General features: G+C 44.4%; 1 protein-coding gene across 2 annotated transcripts in view; it reads right to left on the reverse strand.

Moving 5' to 3' along the window:
* LOC113011977 (cysteine-rich motor neuron 1 protein) overlaps positions 1-18694 on the reverse strand; it is a 52569-nt gene that overhangs the window by 15830 nt on the left and 18045 nt on the right. For both annotated transcript variants that reach the window (XM_080293842.1, XM_026151892.2), the window contains exons 2-6: positions 15179-15340; positions 14729-14902; positions 5760-6002; positions 1998-2177; positions 248-442 (exon numbers count right to left, since the gene is read on the reverse strand). In XM_080293842.1, the coding sequence (XP_080149968.1) occupies positions 248-442; positions 1998-2177; positions 5760-6002; positions 14729-14902; positions 15179-15340 (954 nt within the window). The remainder of the gene's footprint in view (positions 1-247; positions 443-1997; positions 2178-5759; positions 6003-14728; positions 14903-15178; positions 15341-18694) is intronic.

Consider the following 18694-nt stretch of genomic DNA (forward strand, 5'->3'; position numbering starts at 1 on the left):
GTGAGAGAGAGCGAGAGAGCGTGTGTCACAAATGTTCTTGATAATGAGGGTAGGAAGCCACAATAACGCCCCCCAGGAGCCAGAGGCAGACAGAGATTGAACCAGGACAACTGTGGCCTCCCCCTTTAATGAGCCCATGTTGAGTGGGCTCTGTAGAAAAGCTGCAGGGACGCAGGAGTGCCCTGCATTTGGTATGTGTGCTAATGCGTAACTCATTTGAAGGACAACACAACTCTGCATACCGTACCTTCACAGAAGGGACAGCACTCTCCGGGGATCTTCACCGGGTTGTGGCAACTCTGTTTGCAGGCCATGGCTGTGCAGTGCGGCTCGCCATCCACACACTGGCAGAAGGTGCAGTCATCCTCTTTCCACTGCTCCTCGTGGGCTCGCAGCTTATTATTCACCCAGCAGCTGGCCTCGGTGCTAGCCATTGACACATCTGAGAGGAAAGAAAGAGATGTTTACAGTGTGGGTTTAGGTACGAAGGAAAGAAAGGCTGACATCATTTTTAGCTCAGGTTCTCAGATCCTGTACTGGGTTTGTATTAACAACAAGTGAGAGCCTAACTGTGGTAAATTGGATACTTAATGAAGGAGTTAAACAAGAGATATGAAGAAAACACTGATGAATGTCAATGACTCGTTTACATTTATAAATGGAGAAAGGCTCCTGGCGTTGTGACAAGCGTTGCGTAGGGGTTTAGGTTCACATCAGAAAGACAGTCCACAGTGTCCAGATTGTGCATTATAATGGGGTAAAAGCATTCCTTCGTTCAATAGCTGAGAAATCATTTCATCATGTAAATTTCACTCCAAAGCAAAGAAAGCACTTTTGGAAATTTGGGATCCATTCCCATTAGCCTTAAAACGGGGTGAAAGTATGAAAACGTTAATGTTGTTGTCCCAGTTGAGTTTGAGAGGTTGAGTGTTTGAGGTCGGATGTAATGACCCTGAACAGGACTTTTTCTTTCCTTTTCCACTGACATAGTCCCTGTGCTCGCGCCACAGCCAATTTTATAATTTTGTCACAGTTCCCTTTAAATATCAACAGATTTGAGAACCAAACATTATGTAGCATAGCTTTCCATTTCAAATGGGTCCTTTTATCCTTTGTTTATAAAGAAACATTGATTGAGAATCATCACACACAGAAAATCTTACCTTTTCACCTAGATTAAGTATTGCATCCAGTGCAGTAAGAAAGTACAGATTTCCATAAACAAAAGATGAAAGCATTCCATGCCATCTAAATGCTTGCACATTCCAGCTGTACCTCTAACACTGACCTAACATGATTTCTCCTCTGCACTCGTTCTCTTCGTCTTCCCCCCCACTCCTCCTTTTATGCATCTGATCGACTGTAGCCACGCAGTCAGAGGCCAAAGGCTACCGTCTCCATCCACAGGCTTCTGGCAGACTAATGTGGTTGCCATACGAGGCCATTTTTCTTTTAAACATTAACCACGATCCAGATCTCACAGGGCTGCGGCGCACACAGTGAAAAAAGGTTTTTGTGTTTTTAAATCTCCCCAGCGGAAAAGACTGGGGGATGACTCTTTGTTGCACCGCTTTTCGTCAGGTATGTTAACGACTCTGAAAGCTGGTTATGTGAGAAAGACATTAAAGTAGGTCTTAATATCGCCTTCACTGCTGCTGAATCATCTTTTCTTCCCATCATTTGGGCATATAGGCGTTTTAGTCGATGCCACCATTCAATTCAGTTCCATTTTATTTATACAACGCCAAATCATCACAACAGTTGCCTCAAGGTGCTTTATATTGTAAGGTAGATCCTACAATAATACATACAGAGAAAAACCCAACAATCATATGACCCCCTATGAGCAAGCACTTTGGCAACAGTGGGAAGGAAAAACTCCCTCTTAACAGGAAGAAACCTCTGGCACAACCATGTCTACGGCTACCAGTTTTAACAGTGTAATAATCAGCGAAAGGTGACACAGTTTAACTGAATAATAAAGCAAATGTGTGTACCTATGCAGACGGGGCAACATTCTCCCTCAGGAATGTAGAAGTTTTCACAGTTAAGCTCAGCACACTCTGCCTTGGAGCAGAAGGAGATTCCTCCCCGGCACTGACACAGCCAGCACGGGTCCATGCGGTACACCTCTCCCTCAGAGTACTCTTTCCCACTGTGGACACACTTGGGAGTGACTAAGGGAAAGAAAAATCAGACACAGGCTGTCAACCTTAAGCTGGACTCCATCTGAGTAAGACAATACACTCTAATAAACGAGTGCACTACGCTGTGTCAGCTGTCCTACATTTGGCTAAGATTAACACCAGAATAATTTCATCAGATCCACCAGAGAACAATGCCTTTAAAAAAAATAGACACGTCAAGCTTGATTAGTGAGAGGTTATCACAAGTTTATACAATTAATTACAAATTCGTAAACATTTGTTCATTGTCTACTACTGATAGTAATATTTATCTGAACCAAATGGTGCTGCGGTAGACTGATGGGTGAGATAAGCCCCATGGGGCAAAAATGGTATTTATCAGACAATGAAACTGGAGGAGGAATTTCACAGGGACCTATCCAGTCTTGAGATGGCTCTGGACTCTTGCCATGCAGACTAAAAGAAAGCAGTGGTGGGTCTGACGTTTTGGCAGAAGCTGGGCGCAGCGTGCTGGTGGCAGGTGGAGTGAATCAATGATTTGGCCTGCCATTCCCACAAAGCATCCAAGCATTTAGACTCTGTTGGCTGGATTTAGCCAAACCTTGAAAAGAATTAGCTTAGTTGCAGCAACATTGGAAAACTGCACTCTGATCCTGTGCACAGTCAACTAGCTCTGAATACTGTTCGCATGCTAACTGGTCAGTGGTCTTCAGTGTTTTTTCCCCTGAAAGAGCAACGTTCTCATTACCAACATGTCTAATCTTCAAATGTGTTGAACTGAAGTAATTTTAAATTGAATCCAGACTCCTTTCATCCCACAATTATCAATGACCCATATATGTCAGCTATTTAGCATATTAGCCTACTACTCTAGTATTTAACAGCTAATTATATCATGACCCTTACTGACCAGTTTAACTGCTCATCTGTTATGTTTAGGTTAAGGTGAATTTGTGCTGTTTATAATTTTACCTAGCTATTTTGACTCATAATATTATATATATTAGCTTAAAATTTAGCCACTAGCCTGGCTAGTGGCTAGCTATTAACCATAGGTTTAGCTAACTTTTTTAAACATTTCCCCCATTAATTATCCATTTTTGTTTAAAATTTTGTATCACTTTTGGGTGTTTCCAACTGCTTAGCTATTATTTTAGTAATTTTAACTTTTCTACCCAAACAGAGTTCGACATAAACCTGAGCTACTGCGGAAGTACACCCAGAACATGGCTGGGAATCTCTGCAATTTTTGCTATGAAATAACATGTAACAAGAAATGCTGAAAAATAACCACAATTCTGAAGAAATAGCAAATATAGATAATAATACTCAATTTAAGAATTTTTGAGGTATGACATCTCAATGGTAATATTACACATTTATATGTATCACAGTCGCTTGGGTCACTCAACATTCAAAGATCTCATCTAGCCACAAGCTTTTAATCTAACACAAGCCAACATGAGGGAAGTGAAACAATGTGGTTATGTAAGAAAGTCTGTATAGAGGAGTAGGTGGATTAGTTATGTGAATAAATGTATTGGACAAATGCAAGCAGATGTGGGGGCAGTGGTTTCTATAAATGAGAGCAGAGGTTACGGCAGCATCTGTACGCCATACCTTTGAGTCAAAGTGTCTGTGCCAATGACCCCATGCCTCCTGACAACCAGCACTGCACTCTAATACAAATCAGGTGTGCCAGCTGAGTTGAAAGTGGAGCAGGGATTTGGTGAACTTTTATTCTCTTCCTTGCCATTTTTCAGCCCCCCTTCCCCTATCGCTCAGTATTCCCGCTGTCCTCCTTTGCGTGCAGCAGAACTAAGTGAAGAAAATGCACTAAGGGCTTTTAGCTGCCCAAAATCAAAAGGCAGGCAACGAGTTTTTAACGCTCACAGAAGCAATAGGAAGTCACATGAGGAGATGCTCACATGTGATTTCCGCAATGTTTGTTAATGGTAATCCCTAAAACAACTTGGGGCACAGAGAGTCTAAATTCCAGTCATGCTTGGTGATGTTCAGTCTTTTCGCACTTTTCTTTGAAAACTCAAATTGCAAAGCAGAAATATGAGTATATCTCATGTCACCAACACAAACAGTTGTCAAGCTGTGAGGACACGGATGCTTTTGGCTGTGTGTTTACAACAAAGTCAAGCTAAGTTTCCAAAGAACGATTAGTGCGGTGATCTCAGCCTTATTGCTCAACATCTCCAGAAATCTCAACAGCACTAAACCTACTCCGGATCCACCGCTGGGGACATATGCAAAATATGTGCCAGGCAAAGTGTTGATAAACAGCAGACCACAGCCAAACAGGATCAAACAGGGTCCTCTATAATATCAGATGACATCAGGTCAGGATGTTACTGCCAGGTTTGCTGTTTTGTAGCCAATGAAGAAGCAGAGTCCGTTGCTGACGAGGCCAAAACACACAGGTGGAGCTTATTGTCACTGCACACACTAACCCTGACTAAACATCAGTCCTCAGCCAAGTGGGCAATGGAAACAAGATAATCAGTCCAAGCCTCACACAGAGACACTGCAAGGGCATGCTGAAATGTGTTCCATTAGACGATAGGCTTTGTACTTGACATTACCTAAGACTTTTTTAAGATTCTGCATTTGTAGTGAGTGCTACGGAGGCCTATGCAGGACTGTGGAACTGACGAGGGCTCTGGTGCGTGTCCTTGTCCCTGCCGGTGGAGCTTTCTGACACGGCATGCAGTCATGCAAGCCTAACGGACAGTAGGAGCAGCACAAAAGGCATCAAGCCCCTGACCCAAAGAACAGCAGACACTTGTTATCAAAACACTGATCCCATGGCCCCCAAGGCTGCCATTCAGCCCCCGCTGGCCTGCCGGACTCGATTACCCTCCCCACTGGCAGACTGGAGCACATAAAAAGCATTCCCATCAATGAACTTATGAACCTTTTCCCTTTGGACGTGTGACCAGACAGGAACCCTTTGACACTGCACTTCTGTTGAGCAAATTCATAGCCTAAGCACTTTTCTGGTCACCGGGCTTGTTAAGACCATTAATTCTGGGACACAGCACTCATTTATACATGTGCAGGGGCCAGAATGTGAATTTGTTCTGTTGGTAAAACAGTGAATATTTGTTGGGCGTGCAGAGTAAACAGACCAATACCGCAGGTCCCCTCCCTGCCTTCCTAGCGCTCCTGGCTGCCTCTGCCTCACGACAGAGACGTGTTATACTCTCACGCGCATTCAGCATCTGCTCGCCTGCTACCACGTCACTCTCTCTTTTTAATACCCAAGTGAGGAAATGGACGAAGAAGCCGTTATATCTAATAACCCTTTAGGAATTAAACTAAACGTTTTTGTATGTACACCCCTAAAAATGTCTTGGAAAACCAGTTGGAAGCATTGCTCCAGCCTGATAAACAGCCCGACAGCAGTTATCCAATTAAGAGTTTTCATTTTCCCTTAAAAAATTAGCTCACAGAGGAGGAGGAAATGACTGCGTCTACAAAAAAACCCAACAAAAAAACAAAAAGAAAGCAAAATATTGAACAAAATAATTTGCACATCAACTGTGAAATTGCTATTGTTGGAGCAAGAGCAGTGTGTAGCTTGCTCATCAGTGAAATTACCTTTCTGACACTCGTAGACATCACAGCAGTCTCCTGGCTGACCGCTGGCTTGACCAAGTGAAACGGGGTGCTGTTCGCTCGGGCACTGGGGCTTGTGGCAGGCACTGAAGTCGCAAGTGCACTGGGGTGGTACGGAGGGGCAGCATTCAGCAGGAGGCTTGTAGCTCTTGGTGAGGACTGAACCCTCGGGGCAGGAAGGCACCTGCAGATTGGGGCACGTCACCCCAGCACACCTCAGCTCTTCTGTAAAAAACAAAAACACACACACAAACATGGACTCGCATTCATGTTTAGACACTGGTGACTCTATTGCATATGAGTTAACACAGTGAAATGGACACAGGTTTAACATTGTTAGCACCTTCAACCATTTGACTCTGTCAGCACTTTTTTGCTAGGCTAAGGTGGAAGGTTTAGCTGCAATTATGTGTGATTGCTACCAACATGAGCCACTATGCTAGTGTGGCAGACTAATGGCTGAGCTCACATAGCCATCCAACATAAACTGTGCAGTCAGAGCCCCACTTTAGTCCACGACAGCTCTATAGCATCCTGTCAGAGAAGCAAAGGCCCCTCTCTACACATGACAAGGCTCTCCCCAAAACATGCCACCTTGGGGTACATTTGACGCCACTTTAGGCAAATCCACAAGGCCCACAGTGTAGGCTTGTAATGTACCCACAGTATGCACATACAGTAGTTGTTGGCTGTCCTCTGTGATCATGGGGTGCACTGCCCACATGTCCCCCTTGCTACGTTGCTGCCACCAATTGGTCTTAGTTGTGGACTAAAACGTCCATTAATAACAAGGAGTAGCCAAAGCAGTTACTGTCACATATTTGACTTTTGCTGATTTTCACACTAGATTTTTACCCCATTCCTGACATAACCTACTCAAGTTTGAGCTGGGAATCTTCTTTCCAGGGAAATTTATAGCTACTACACCACAAAGCAATGGGTAAAAGGCAAAACTGCTGTGGCCCCCACATGGGTATGCTACGGGCAGCCCACAGTGGGCTACCAACAGAATTTCCTCACCTACAGTGACCTACCTGCAAAACTGCTATGGGCACCACATTGGTTTGTATGCTTCCACAGCATGTCTTTTATCCTGTCTGCCTTCTCTCACCCCAACCAATCACAGCAGATGGCCCCTCCCTGAGCCTGGTTCTGCTGGAGGTTTCTTCCTCTTAAAAGGGAGTTTTTCCTTCCCACTGTCGCCAATCCACTGTTGTTGGATCTTTCTCTGTATGTATTATTGTAGGGTCTACCTTACAATATAAAGCACCTTGAGGGGACTGTTTTTGTGATTTGGCGCTGTATAAATAAAATTGAATTGAAATTAAATTGTACAGGCAGCTGACAGTGGGCTACTCACATGTACTAGTCTACACGAGCCCACCCACTTGGGGCCCATATGGACCATGTGTGGGTTTGTCCTGTTCACACAGTCCCACAACTACCTCCGGAGGGCCCACATGGATATGTTTGGTGGGTCTGCACATCTTGCCTATGGGCTTCAGATTCCACCTTGCCTGGTTTAAATGGCTTACAATCCAAACAGAACCTTGCATTCTAAAACCAGTTATTAATAGCAGCCAATCTTTACCAGAGATTTTTTTTTCCAGTTTTGAATCTCTCCTTCATTTAGAATACCAGGATGCAGTTTTTAACTCATCAGCCAGAGTCAGTGTAATAGATTTGATACCCCTTGTTAGAGGGGAAAGAGGTGCAGGGTTACTGGTAAACTGGGGGAGGAGTGTATTCTGGAACCTGTTCAGGAAAAGAAAAGTGCCCCTCTTAACAGATACTGCATTTTAGGAGAACAGTATCTACCTTTCAAGACGTGGATGACTGAGGCCAAATGGATATGTTTATTTTGGTCCTCAGTGTCCCTGTAATGTTTACACATAGGGTGGAAGAGATATTTTGTGAAAAGCAGACTCATGTTGGGTCCCAGAAGTTATTTTCCCAGATCTCCTGGGGAAAAGTGTGTAAACGCAGTATTAACAAGTGCAGGAGAAAACGTGTAAATAAATAAGTGCCTTATAAGAACGTTAAAATGAAGGACTATGATTTATTTATGAGAAATGCTTTGCAATCTTTGCATACATCTGGTTTTTGAGGAGAGGGAATGATACTGGCTGAGGTTGCATAACAATGCTTGGGGTTTGGTAATGTTTCCAGAGAGACAGTTCTGTTGATGGTCTTCCCAGACGGGTGCTGACTCCAAAGCGCAACACGAGTCTCTGAGAGGATGTGCTTCATCACTGACATTTGAAAACTCCCTCTGAGTTTTGCCACCAGATGGGGAAACTGATTGGTTACTTTCCAGTCTGCTCATGCTCTGATAGTGGTTTGACTTTGCCGGTCCTCAAATCAAGAAAACAAGCGTGCATGATGCTCTGACGGCAGTGCCGTTAAGTAACTGTTTGATGTCTGCCTGACCAAGAATAAACATGGAGGAGAGGCCCTCTAAGACTGTGAGAGCTCTATTTTGGTGTGTGGGGGTAACATAACTGACACATGAAATTGAGGATAAGGGGAACATTGAATTTTTCTGGCTCCGGATAAATAGAGCAGGAGTGTTAGGTATCTGTACTGTAGTGTTTACTCAAGCAACCTGGGAACAGTGAGGAGTGCCACAAAGCTCTCATTGATAAACTTTGTAGCTGAATAGTGTCATAGAAAATGAGGGAAAACCCCTGAATTAAGGGAGGCTACAACCCATTTAACGGTTTTTGGCTTAATTCCTATACTGGAGTTAAATAAACTTCAGTTGGAAGTGCTGATTGGCAAATGTTTTACTTACAATAAAGTCTAACGCAGGCTGCTCAGTTAAAGACCAGTTTTGCATATGAAAGCCTCAAGCTTTTTAAAGCTGTAAAAAAAAATGCACTGGGACAATTTTGCACATAGTTCTGCACTGAAAAACACTTTCTATGCATTGTATGTGCCCCAGAGAAGGGTGATTACTCTTTCGGTCGTGATAATGGCTGGGGTTAGAGTGCGCTGGGAAAAGCAGCTGGCAGACATACCATTGTAATTTAAATGAATGGAATTGTATCCATCAGTGGAAATGGTCCAACTCTTGCAGGTCCAATTAATACAATTTTTAGCTGGCACAATTATAAACACAATAGACAGACAGGGCGGATGGAAAAAGTCAGCAGTAAATGGATTTTATCCAGCGTTGTTTGTGTTCTATCTCTTTGCATAAATGGCTGTAATTAGCGAGTCAGCGACCGCAAAACCAGTATTTGTATCATAATGGTGGCCATACTCCAGCTTGCACATACACAAAAGCACTGATTTGGTAGGCTTGATAAATTCTCTCTGCAGATTAGGTAACATATGCTCTTTTACAACTGTAAGATAACAAAGATTGGACAATGTCTGACCCATATGAACAGCCTGCAACAATATGCGATTTTTCTCACTCTCTCATGCACACACACACACCTTCATGCAGGCTCACACCACACCTGATGTTGATCTAGAAAAGAAAATGCGGAAATTACCTCATTACTACTGAAGGGTGCCTTTTGTAAACAATGCATTCTGGTGCAGCTCATTGAAGAAAGAAAAATCTTTCATTCTAAATGTTGTTTTTTTTCTCTTCCTTTCAAGTGCGGGGTACAAGGAGCGCAGTCTTTACCCAAACCCGAGTGGCTCGAGCAGGCAGAGGAGGCTGTGTTGACAGCCTGAGTTTACTCATGGAAAAAAAGCACACAATGTGAGTTCTGTTCGCTGACTGACTTTGGAAACAAGTCAGCTGAGAACAAAGCTGTCTCAGTCCAGCTGCCCTCCGTGGGTTTCTGGTCTGTCCTCAGGTTTTATAAAGTTGCTCCGCAAAGGGACACATCAGGGCCGTCTCTCACGTAAAGTTGTGGGGGCCTGGCCCGGTGCCCACCAGCAGTTACTGAGAAAGTCGGCATTGTTCGCTGTGTGTGTCAGTGCATGTGTAAGGATCGACGAGCAGCTCTAGGAGGATGTCCAAGCCAAAAGACATAGACGGGGTCAGGAAATTGACACCATGATCAGAGGCTTGAGGTGGCTGGGTATAGGCACGCAGCCGCCATGTGCTGCCTGCTTGCTTTGTTCTCTCAATCATTGGCTAAATATTTGCAGATGAAAAACCTCAAATGAGTGTGCTTGGGTGAGGTAAAGAGAATGTCCACCTGTGTCCAACGTTTGCACATCTGTATTTTCATATACTGCATGTTTGTACGTACAAAGCCTATGCTGGGTACTGAACATAAAGCAGTGGAAAGGATCATGTTATCATGTTATGTGTTCTAGCCGTCAGTCTTAGTCTTGTTGAAAAGAAGTCTGTGGGAGATCTGGGTTGTACACATTTGTTAAATAAACTGTGACAGAGACATGAGGGTTACTTATGGACTATTGCCTTAGAGATCTTCTCTTTCAGGGGAAAAAAGCAAAATAGTGTTGATGAAAGAAACGGGCCTGGGAACATCAGGATTTGACTGAGGCTTGGGTCGGGGCGTGTTTGATTTGTTAATAGTTATGGTTGAGTCAATAAGCTGAGGTTTTAGGCCTTGATTTCATTAATGGGTTGAGGTTTAGAGCTGGACATGCAGAAAGGCTCTTTGTGTGCGTGCATGTATTTTGGCTTTGGCTTTCATGCTGGCTTAATGTGCCTGGTTTGGTTAGTGGCTGACCAAGAATAGTGAGTGGGTTGACAGCAATCCCAACATGCCTTTAAGGGAAGTTCTTTGTCTCTCCAGCTACACAGGAGTTTTATTTCCTCTCTGAAATCAGTCTCCGCACACAGAAATAAGCACTCGCTGGGAAACTAGCAGCTTGCAGGGTACAACCGGGCCACAGCTTCCGCAGACGGTGCACAAACACTCAGCACTGAGACGTCTCGTGGCCCCTGCCAGCCGATGGCGGTCTGGCTCAGCCAGTAATAGCCCTGCCACAAAGAAGCTGCAGCCAAGCAGAACCACCATTCTTTCTACAAGTGTAGAGAGAGGCAGGATGGAGGTGGCACAGGTGGACAAGCAGATTTGCGAGAGTGAGGCCAGTTTGTGCCATGGCATTAGATTGGATGCTGCCAATTTGGTTAACCGCTTGTGAACTACTACACACATTCTCGTGTTTCCTCACAATCCCACAAACGCCCGTGTGAGAAAACTAATGCCCAGTGTAGCTGGATCGGACATCATTTAGCAGCCAGCTCCCTACTACAAAGTCCATGTGTGATTCACAAGTGGTCATCCTATGTCACGCCATCTCTGCACCATTCCCAGGCAGTATTCTCAACTTAGCCAAACTATTTTCAGTAGAAAGAATGCAGCTGATATAAACTATCTCCAGTGAGCGCTGCTTGTCAGAAAGGACAAGGTCGCTGTCCCTGCACAGTTCTCCAAAAATTGTTGGGAATTCGTCGGTGAAAGCAGCTCTATATGGCTTGACTGCTACAGCACAGACTGGTTTTGGCTTCTGACTTACAGAATGCAGAGATTGCTGGTGCTAGTTTCTATCAGTAAACAAGTGCAGAGGAATCTTGCTTCTTCTTCTAAAAAAACCACTCAGGAACCTTATCGTGAAAGAACTATGTAAACCATCCTAAAGTTTAAATTTGCTAAACATCACATGACCAAGATCCTTGGGGCAGGGACACAAATATCTCAGAAAAGCAGTTGGACTAAGTTGTGACTTCCTATTCTGCGTCTGCATTTCCTCTCTATCACACGTCGCATCGCCTTTCCTCCCACGTGGGGAAATAAGTCTGACACACCGCGTTGCTTCTAATTGATCATATTCAGCCAAATTACATCAGTGTTTTGTAGTCCAGCAGGAGAGCAAATCTACAAGAGGTGCGATTAGGAAATGGAACATCAACAGCCGTGAAACAAGAAAGATGTTGAATTTCAACAGATCATGATGAGTCACAGACGAGACCACAGTATGAGTCAGAGAGCAGCAGAAAGCAAAAGAAGGACGGGACAAACTATTACCATGTGTGAGTGTACAGGTCCTGAGACGAGAACATAAATTCTGAGGAAAGGCAAAGAGTGTTTCTTTAAGTGCTGAGACATGAGGTCTGCTTTAAAGATGGAATGTGTGAGAATATTCTTTTAAAAACAGTTAACATTAAAAAAAACCCTGACATTTATGTATCCTTTTAACCTCACACAATAACACTTTGCAGCTCAGGATAGGACAGAGAGGTACTCTAGCATCAAGTCTGTCCTCCGTTCAATGTGACTAGAAGCGAAGGCAGAGCTGCCCAGAGATCTTATTATTCTTCCGTACGATCTGTGATTCTTTCTTGTCATTTGTGTTGAAGGATTAAAAACAAGAAGTGAAACTCTGGGCATTTGACCACTGAAGAGCAAGATTAACATGCAAGTCAAGCAGCTGCGGTTTGTTTTCAACCAAACACCGCTTTGCACATTTGCTTTGACGTCCTCTCCTCTGACTCCTGGCATCAAGTCGCACCCAGAACTGGAGGTCCGGGGATCGAGATCATGCAGTTTCTCCAGCAGATCATCCCGAAGGCAGACACGAGCACCTGTCGCTCCACATGTGGCGGAAATGAAAGAAAGTCGGACGCAGAAACAAAAGTGCAACTACTTTGGGATTCGGAATGGCCATTGCGTTGCTACTGCATAGCAACAGTGACCCCTAGAGGTGGATATTCTATGTTTAGCACCATCATAAGTATTATTGTTGGCGCTGTGGCGACTGGAGCGATCAGTGGTGCTCTTGTACCCTGAGATTAAGTTTACAGAATACAGTTTTTGTCACACTCCAGAGGGGCATGCTTACACAGATCTTAATAGCTGCTTGTGTCTAAAGCAACGAGGGGTTGATAGACACAGTCTCCATGGAGCCCAACGGGACAAAGCAAACAGGATCTTAACCACAGAGTCCCGGTCTGGTCGTAGAGGAAGCTCCTGCTGATGACAGACAAAGGAAAATCTCTGCCGCGACATCTAGACAAACAAGATAATTATCACACACAGACACATGCGCAAACACAGATGCAAGCACGCAGGCTTACTTGCTCCCATTCGAAGGCTCACTGTGCGCTTGAAGGACACGTCGACGTGTGTGCATCGCTCTACATGCACATGTATTCTTTAAGTCATACTAGAAGCACGTATTCTGCTCGCTTACTTAATGAGGGGCCATTAGACGGGTGGGTGTGTGTTGCGGTGCTGAAGTCATAAGCTGCTGAAAAATGTTGTTTACAGTTTTCACTAGTGCGAGTTTAAACCGTCATCCGCTGGGCTCATACTTTGATGAGCGAGTTGCAAACATAGGAGCGCAGCAGCCAGTCTTTCATTGAAACACTAGACTTGATGATACGTCTAAACAATCTGATATTTGGTGAAAACACTTCCTGTGGAATCTGCTGCATAAATAGCTCAAGACAAACATCCACGCAGCTGTACTGTAGATGCTCGACAGTAACCTTAATGTTATCCGGAGACTAAATAAACTTAAATATGTCTGCATGGCGTGTTGCCAACCACGGTACTGTCTATCCTAAGAGCCATTCCTCACCAAAAATATCAGCAAGTTGCAAAGAGATTGAGTGAGAACCAGAGCAGAGCAACATAAAAAAAAGCACAGTCACTCGTAACACAGTCACAGGCCATAACTGTTAGAGCAAGTTGTCTACTTATTGCAGTGGTGGGGAACTCCAGGCCTTAAGGGCCGGTGTCCTGCAGGTTTTAGGTATCACCCTGGGTCAAATGATTAGTTCATTACCAGGCCTCTGGAGAACTTACAGACATGTTGAGGAGGTAATTTAGCCATTTAAATCGGCTGTGTTGGATCAAGAAAACATCTAAAACCTGCAGGACTCCGGCCTTTGAGGCCTGGAGGTCCCCCACCCCTGACTTACTGGGAGGTTGGTGATTCAACCCTGAAATATTCTTGGGGAATATACTGACCCTTAAGTTGCCCCCTGATCAATCCATGTGAATTTGATTGTGTACATGTTCAGTTAAAAGTGCTTCAGCATAGAAAATAAAGCATTTGTATGAATGGGCGAGTAAGGATTGCGGTAACAAAGTGCTTTGAGTAGAAAAGTACCAGTCCATTAACCATCAAGACTATTTTTCTTCAGGTGTCATTCATGTTTTCTTGCTTTCTGTCTTTGAAAAGCAGATTACGGAGGACACGTTCTACCCAACACAAACAGTTCTCATCCTGTTTTGCAAATGTCACTCAGGAGGCAGCCGACACTTAGCGCCTGCCTATCTGCCGCACACCTTACAATCCAAACGAGAAAACTGCACTCACTCTGCCAAGAACGTTTTCCACTTAGTAAAGTGTCAATCACAGAGAGAGGCACGTTTTTGTATATTCTTAGGATCCCCTTTCTTCACCTCAGAGCACTGGGGAACCAATCATACTCAGTTCACTTACACCTTATGCACTCTGCCTTGCACCTGAGGATCTCCTGCACACCACATTTCTATTAACAGTCCCTGTATTTCCTTCTCTCAGATTTGCACCTTCTTTGTTTCACTCTCCACATCATTTTCCACGGCATCTGAGGCTAATCTGATACATTCCCTCATCCCTCCTCTACTTTTCCTGCTCTCATAATCAGTGGAGTTTTGCTGTGCCTATTGAAACTGCACAAGAAGACTGTGAAATGAAAGCTGACACCAAATATGTAACTAATATGCAAATACTGTAACAGAAAGTGCATTTAATCTTTGGAAGACAGAATTTTGAATGTTTACAGTTCATTATTTTAGCCATAATAATGAGCCGGAACATGAAGAATGATGCGGTTGTGTTTCACCCAGAATAAGCCTATAGTTTATAAATATGTTCATTAAAAATAGATAATTATTAAATACTGCAATCCAAATGTAACTCGACTGTTTTAGACGCTATTTAAAAAACCCCAAGTAACCCGAGCTGAGCAGTGCTACTGTGTGATTGTGGGTTCTGTTTGCAGGTCATCTGAAGGTTACCTGCAGCTTCCTGGCACTGGCTGCGGTTGACGTAGGCGAAGTGGTGGTGGCAGCTCTGAGACTCACACACGCAGCCCTCGGCGGTCAGGTTACAGCCAGAGAACATACAGGCTGGGTTGGATGGTCCCACATACTTCTCTCTGTGCTTTTCCCGGTGCTCGTGCCTCCGACCATCTGAAATCCGGCCGTGAACACGCATAAACCGCATTCATCAATGAGTCACAGACAATGGCACCACTCAAGGGTGAGTGGGGAACCGCAACACAAAGCCTTAGCATGTGTGTCATCACTATGACATCCAAGTAGCATTAGCCACCTCAGAGCCACATCTGTTATGGATTAACTCCTCTCAATAGATAGCATTATCCCCTCTGAAGGGTTTCTGTGCTCGTGCGTGTGCAACACACATCTGCCTTTTAACATGGAAAGGGATGAAGAGAGAGGGCTTACCTGACTTACTGGCCTTCATGCAGGTTTCTTGGTCTGGGTAGGTAAAAGAGCCCAAGCAGGAGTGACGGGCATCACAGACACATTGACCTCCTGCTCTGTCGCAGCCTGTCATCAGTGGGCAGCGCTCATCCTCAAGACCTGCATCTGGATTGTCAGGCAGTACTGTGGGAAATAACAGTGACAGTAAAAAAATATAAGTAAGACAAAGGGAAAAAACTTGAATTAGCTGTTTTCACACAACTCTGAAAAATGTCATTACAGCAGATGTCTGCCTCGGCTGCTTTCTTACTCCTGGAAATACCTTGCATGGTTTAGGAAGCTGCTTAACCAGAGTGTACAAGTGTGACTACCCACTATGCATGAATCTGCTAGACCATTACCTCGGCTATTTTCACATTGGCTCAAATCAACACAACGGCCCCTCACACAGAATTAATACAGGTCTCATATCCGATCTTAAATTTGTATTCTCCCAAGATGAAGTCTGTAGTTCATGTGGTAATCAGCTTATGACTCCATTTAGTCCCATATAAAATGGATAAATAAATACTGGACAGATTTATAGGTGAAACTTTATCAGGCCAAAATGTGCCAGAAACCAAGCCATATTTCCCAGAACTGCTTAAGGGTTAGCCAGCTTGCAGCATCTGTTGCGACACATTATGTGGGCACCACAGATACTGAACTGACCAGTGTGTTTGCTGGGCTGCCATCCCTCCTCCCTCCTCATTGTGCCACGCTGCTTCAGCTACTGAGCCCATTTGTTTGCTTTTGTTCCACAGCATGGGGCCCTCCCAGGGTTTCCATCTCTGCTGGCTGCTGCAACGCCTTTCTGAACTAAGGCCACCATACCCACGCATTGTTACTTCTACTAGGGAGCTTTACCCCCCACTCCTGACATGGCACCTCGAGACTTGGCCTCAATTTGGATCAAACATTATAAAAGCGACTTATAACTGAGAGTGAGTGCCAATCTACACATTACACATAGCGTTCCTTTCAGAAAACCCACATCTACATCTCAAAATACCTTCCCCTCATAGTAGTTTAAAAGCAGTAGGAATTGGTTGCTCAGAAAACAGGAAGAGATAAACTCCAACACAGAGCGGCCCCTTCCCAAGATTGCACTGAAAGACCTCAAATTAGCAGTGTGGATGTGTGACTGGAGCTTATCAAAATACTCTGGCTTTCTTCTCCAAACAGCTACATACCAGAACAATGCGCCAGAGGAAAAGGTGTTAAAGGTTCAACTATCCAACATAAACATAAGCACTTCATAGTTTACCTGACTACTGCAGTGATCCTACCTGAAATCAAGCCTGTAAATGAGAGTCGTGGTAACGCTCAGTTGGGGGTAGGAGAAACAATAACAGGATGACTCAAAGTGACTAGAAAGAAACCGAACTCCGCAACTGTGCTTTTAGATGCCGCAGATGATAATAGCACACATGTGCTGATCCATATTAATGTGAAACAGATATTCCACAATGGGAAAAAGAAAAATCTCTTACTGTGATAAAACAATTTACCGCTGAAGTGAATCAATGTGGCTGCAGAAGAAAGCATCCTAGTAAATGCTTTCCCCGTGTTAGAGCGGGCTATGCCGATCACTGCTTGGCAATGGCTGATGCGCTAGGGTAAACCTCGGCCAGTGGAAGCAGTGAAGGCACCTTCAACCTGAGCCAGCCAGCACTGTTAATAGCTCTCTCACATGCCCACTGAACTGGCAGAGCACAAATGGCCTTTTCAATACAGCAAACGTTCTCTGACTTCCTTTCACCCTAAAACGATCCTGAGTCGAAGAATTTTTTCCATCCTGAGGCTTTCCTGTACCTGCAAGTGTATTTTCATTTAAGATGGTAGTAGCTCCTGTCTGCATGCAATGGTAGATCTGAAATGTGGAAAAGGAGCTACTCAAAACAATTAATGCAAGGCTGCCTCAGTTTCCTTTAGCCTAACACTAATGTGTTCTGGTCATCTGTTATCTGGCCTGGCGTGACTCTAACCAAAGCCTATGGCTTCATCCCAGGGGGATTCCTGACTTGGTCACTGAGACTGCTTGGCTTGGCGTCCAGAGCCAGGATAGAAAAGCTGACATCTAGAGGCCCTGTGGCTGATAGCGAGCTATAAAGGAAGTCTTTGAAACGTTAGATAATACCAGAGAAAGGGAGAAGTAGAAGGTATGTGAAGCGGTGCAGTGGACATAGCGTCCTTGTAAGACCGGCATTCCGTTACATGGTATGTTAAGTGTCTCTGAAGGATGAGGAAGCTCGGTGTGGAAGAACAGACACGGGAATAAAATGAGAACATTGACAGAATTCATTTAGGTAGGAATGGCTGAGTTCACCTGGCTGACCACCGAAGCAGATAGGACAAGGCGAATGGCCAAGAGGATTGTTGTTTTGTTTTGTCAGAAATGGAACCTGTATATCCACAAAGCGTTCAACCTTTTATGTGCTAACTGCCAGGTTCAATGCTTAAATACCAAAATCTGTCATGAGAATAATTTATTGTAATAACTACTATTGTTTTTGGCAAGCTTCACACTTTTCTGGGTTCATGCAATTACTTTTGGTTATTGTACCTTAAAAAACTGTTAAATTTGTTGGCAACAAAGAATGATATGAAACACGTCCCCTGCTTTGAAGAAAATTAAATTTGTAATACCAGCAAATTCCACTTCTTTTTGGATCTCAGTGTCTCTGTAACAATACCACTTCTGGAAAGCAGTAGTGCAGCGCCTGTGTCAGCTTTCGTTTAGGAACCGGACACCAAATATAACACATTAACAACTGATTGATAACCATGGTAACCATCTGTCACAACATGCAACATGTCACCTGTGTTATAATGCTGCTGAGTCTCCACACCAACAGATTTTGACCACCCAGAAAATCCAGACTATCAGTAGACAAGCAGGGGATCAGAAAAGCGGAAACATTTTACCCCCAACTCCTGATTGCAGGTCTAATCACTTTAAGAGTGCTGCAGGTTGAAGGAAATCTGGGATCAGCCTCCAGCAGCCTGCCTACTGTGGCCCCTGAAAACACACTGGGAGGTGTTGCTTTAGCCCAGCCAAGATCCTTTGGGATATTTAGGCTGTGTACATGTGTCTGTATTTGGAGTCAGCAGCATGCTCTGAGGTCCCTGGAGCTGAGGCATGACTCAAATGAAGGAGCCACTAGGTCTCCAGCTCATTCCAAAGCTTAAGAGGAAATGCCCTCCAGACACCAGTCTAACCTGTACATGAGGCCCAATGGTAAGGCGGGAGACCCCTCTAAAACTCTTGTGGAGCTCTGACTTGGACCACCCCACAGAGGGATGATGGAAGAGCAGGGTCAGGACATCCAGACCCCCACTGAGAGCTGCTTGCTCTCTCCTACAATCCTTTCAGTCCTTTTCAATCATCCTAGACACAGTGCAGGTAAAAGGGGGTCCCATCCACTGGTTATTTGTTTCTCAGGATAAAGCCACTGCTACCAACTCAGTTCTTACTGGGGAACTTGATACCCTATA

This window comes from Astatotilapia calliptera, chromosome 19, assembly GCF_964374335.1.
Source record: "Astatotilapia calliptera chromosome 19, fAstCal68.1, whole genome shotgun sequence".
Taxonomy (NCBI): Eukaryota; Metazoa; Chordata; class Actinopteri; order Cichliformes; family Cichlidae; genus Astatotilapia; species Astatotilapia calliptera.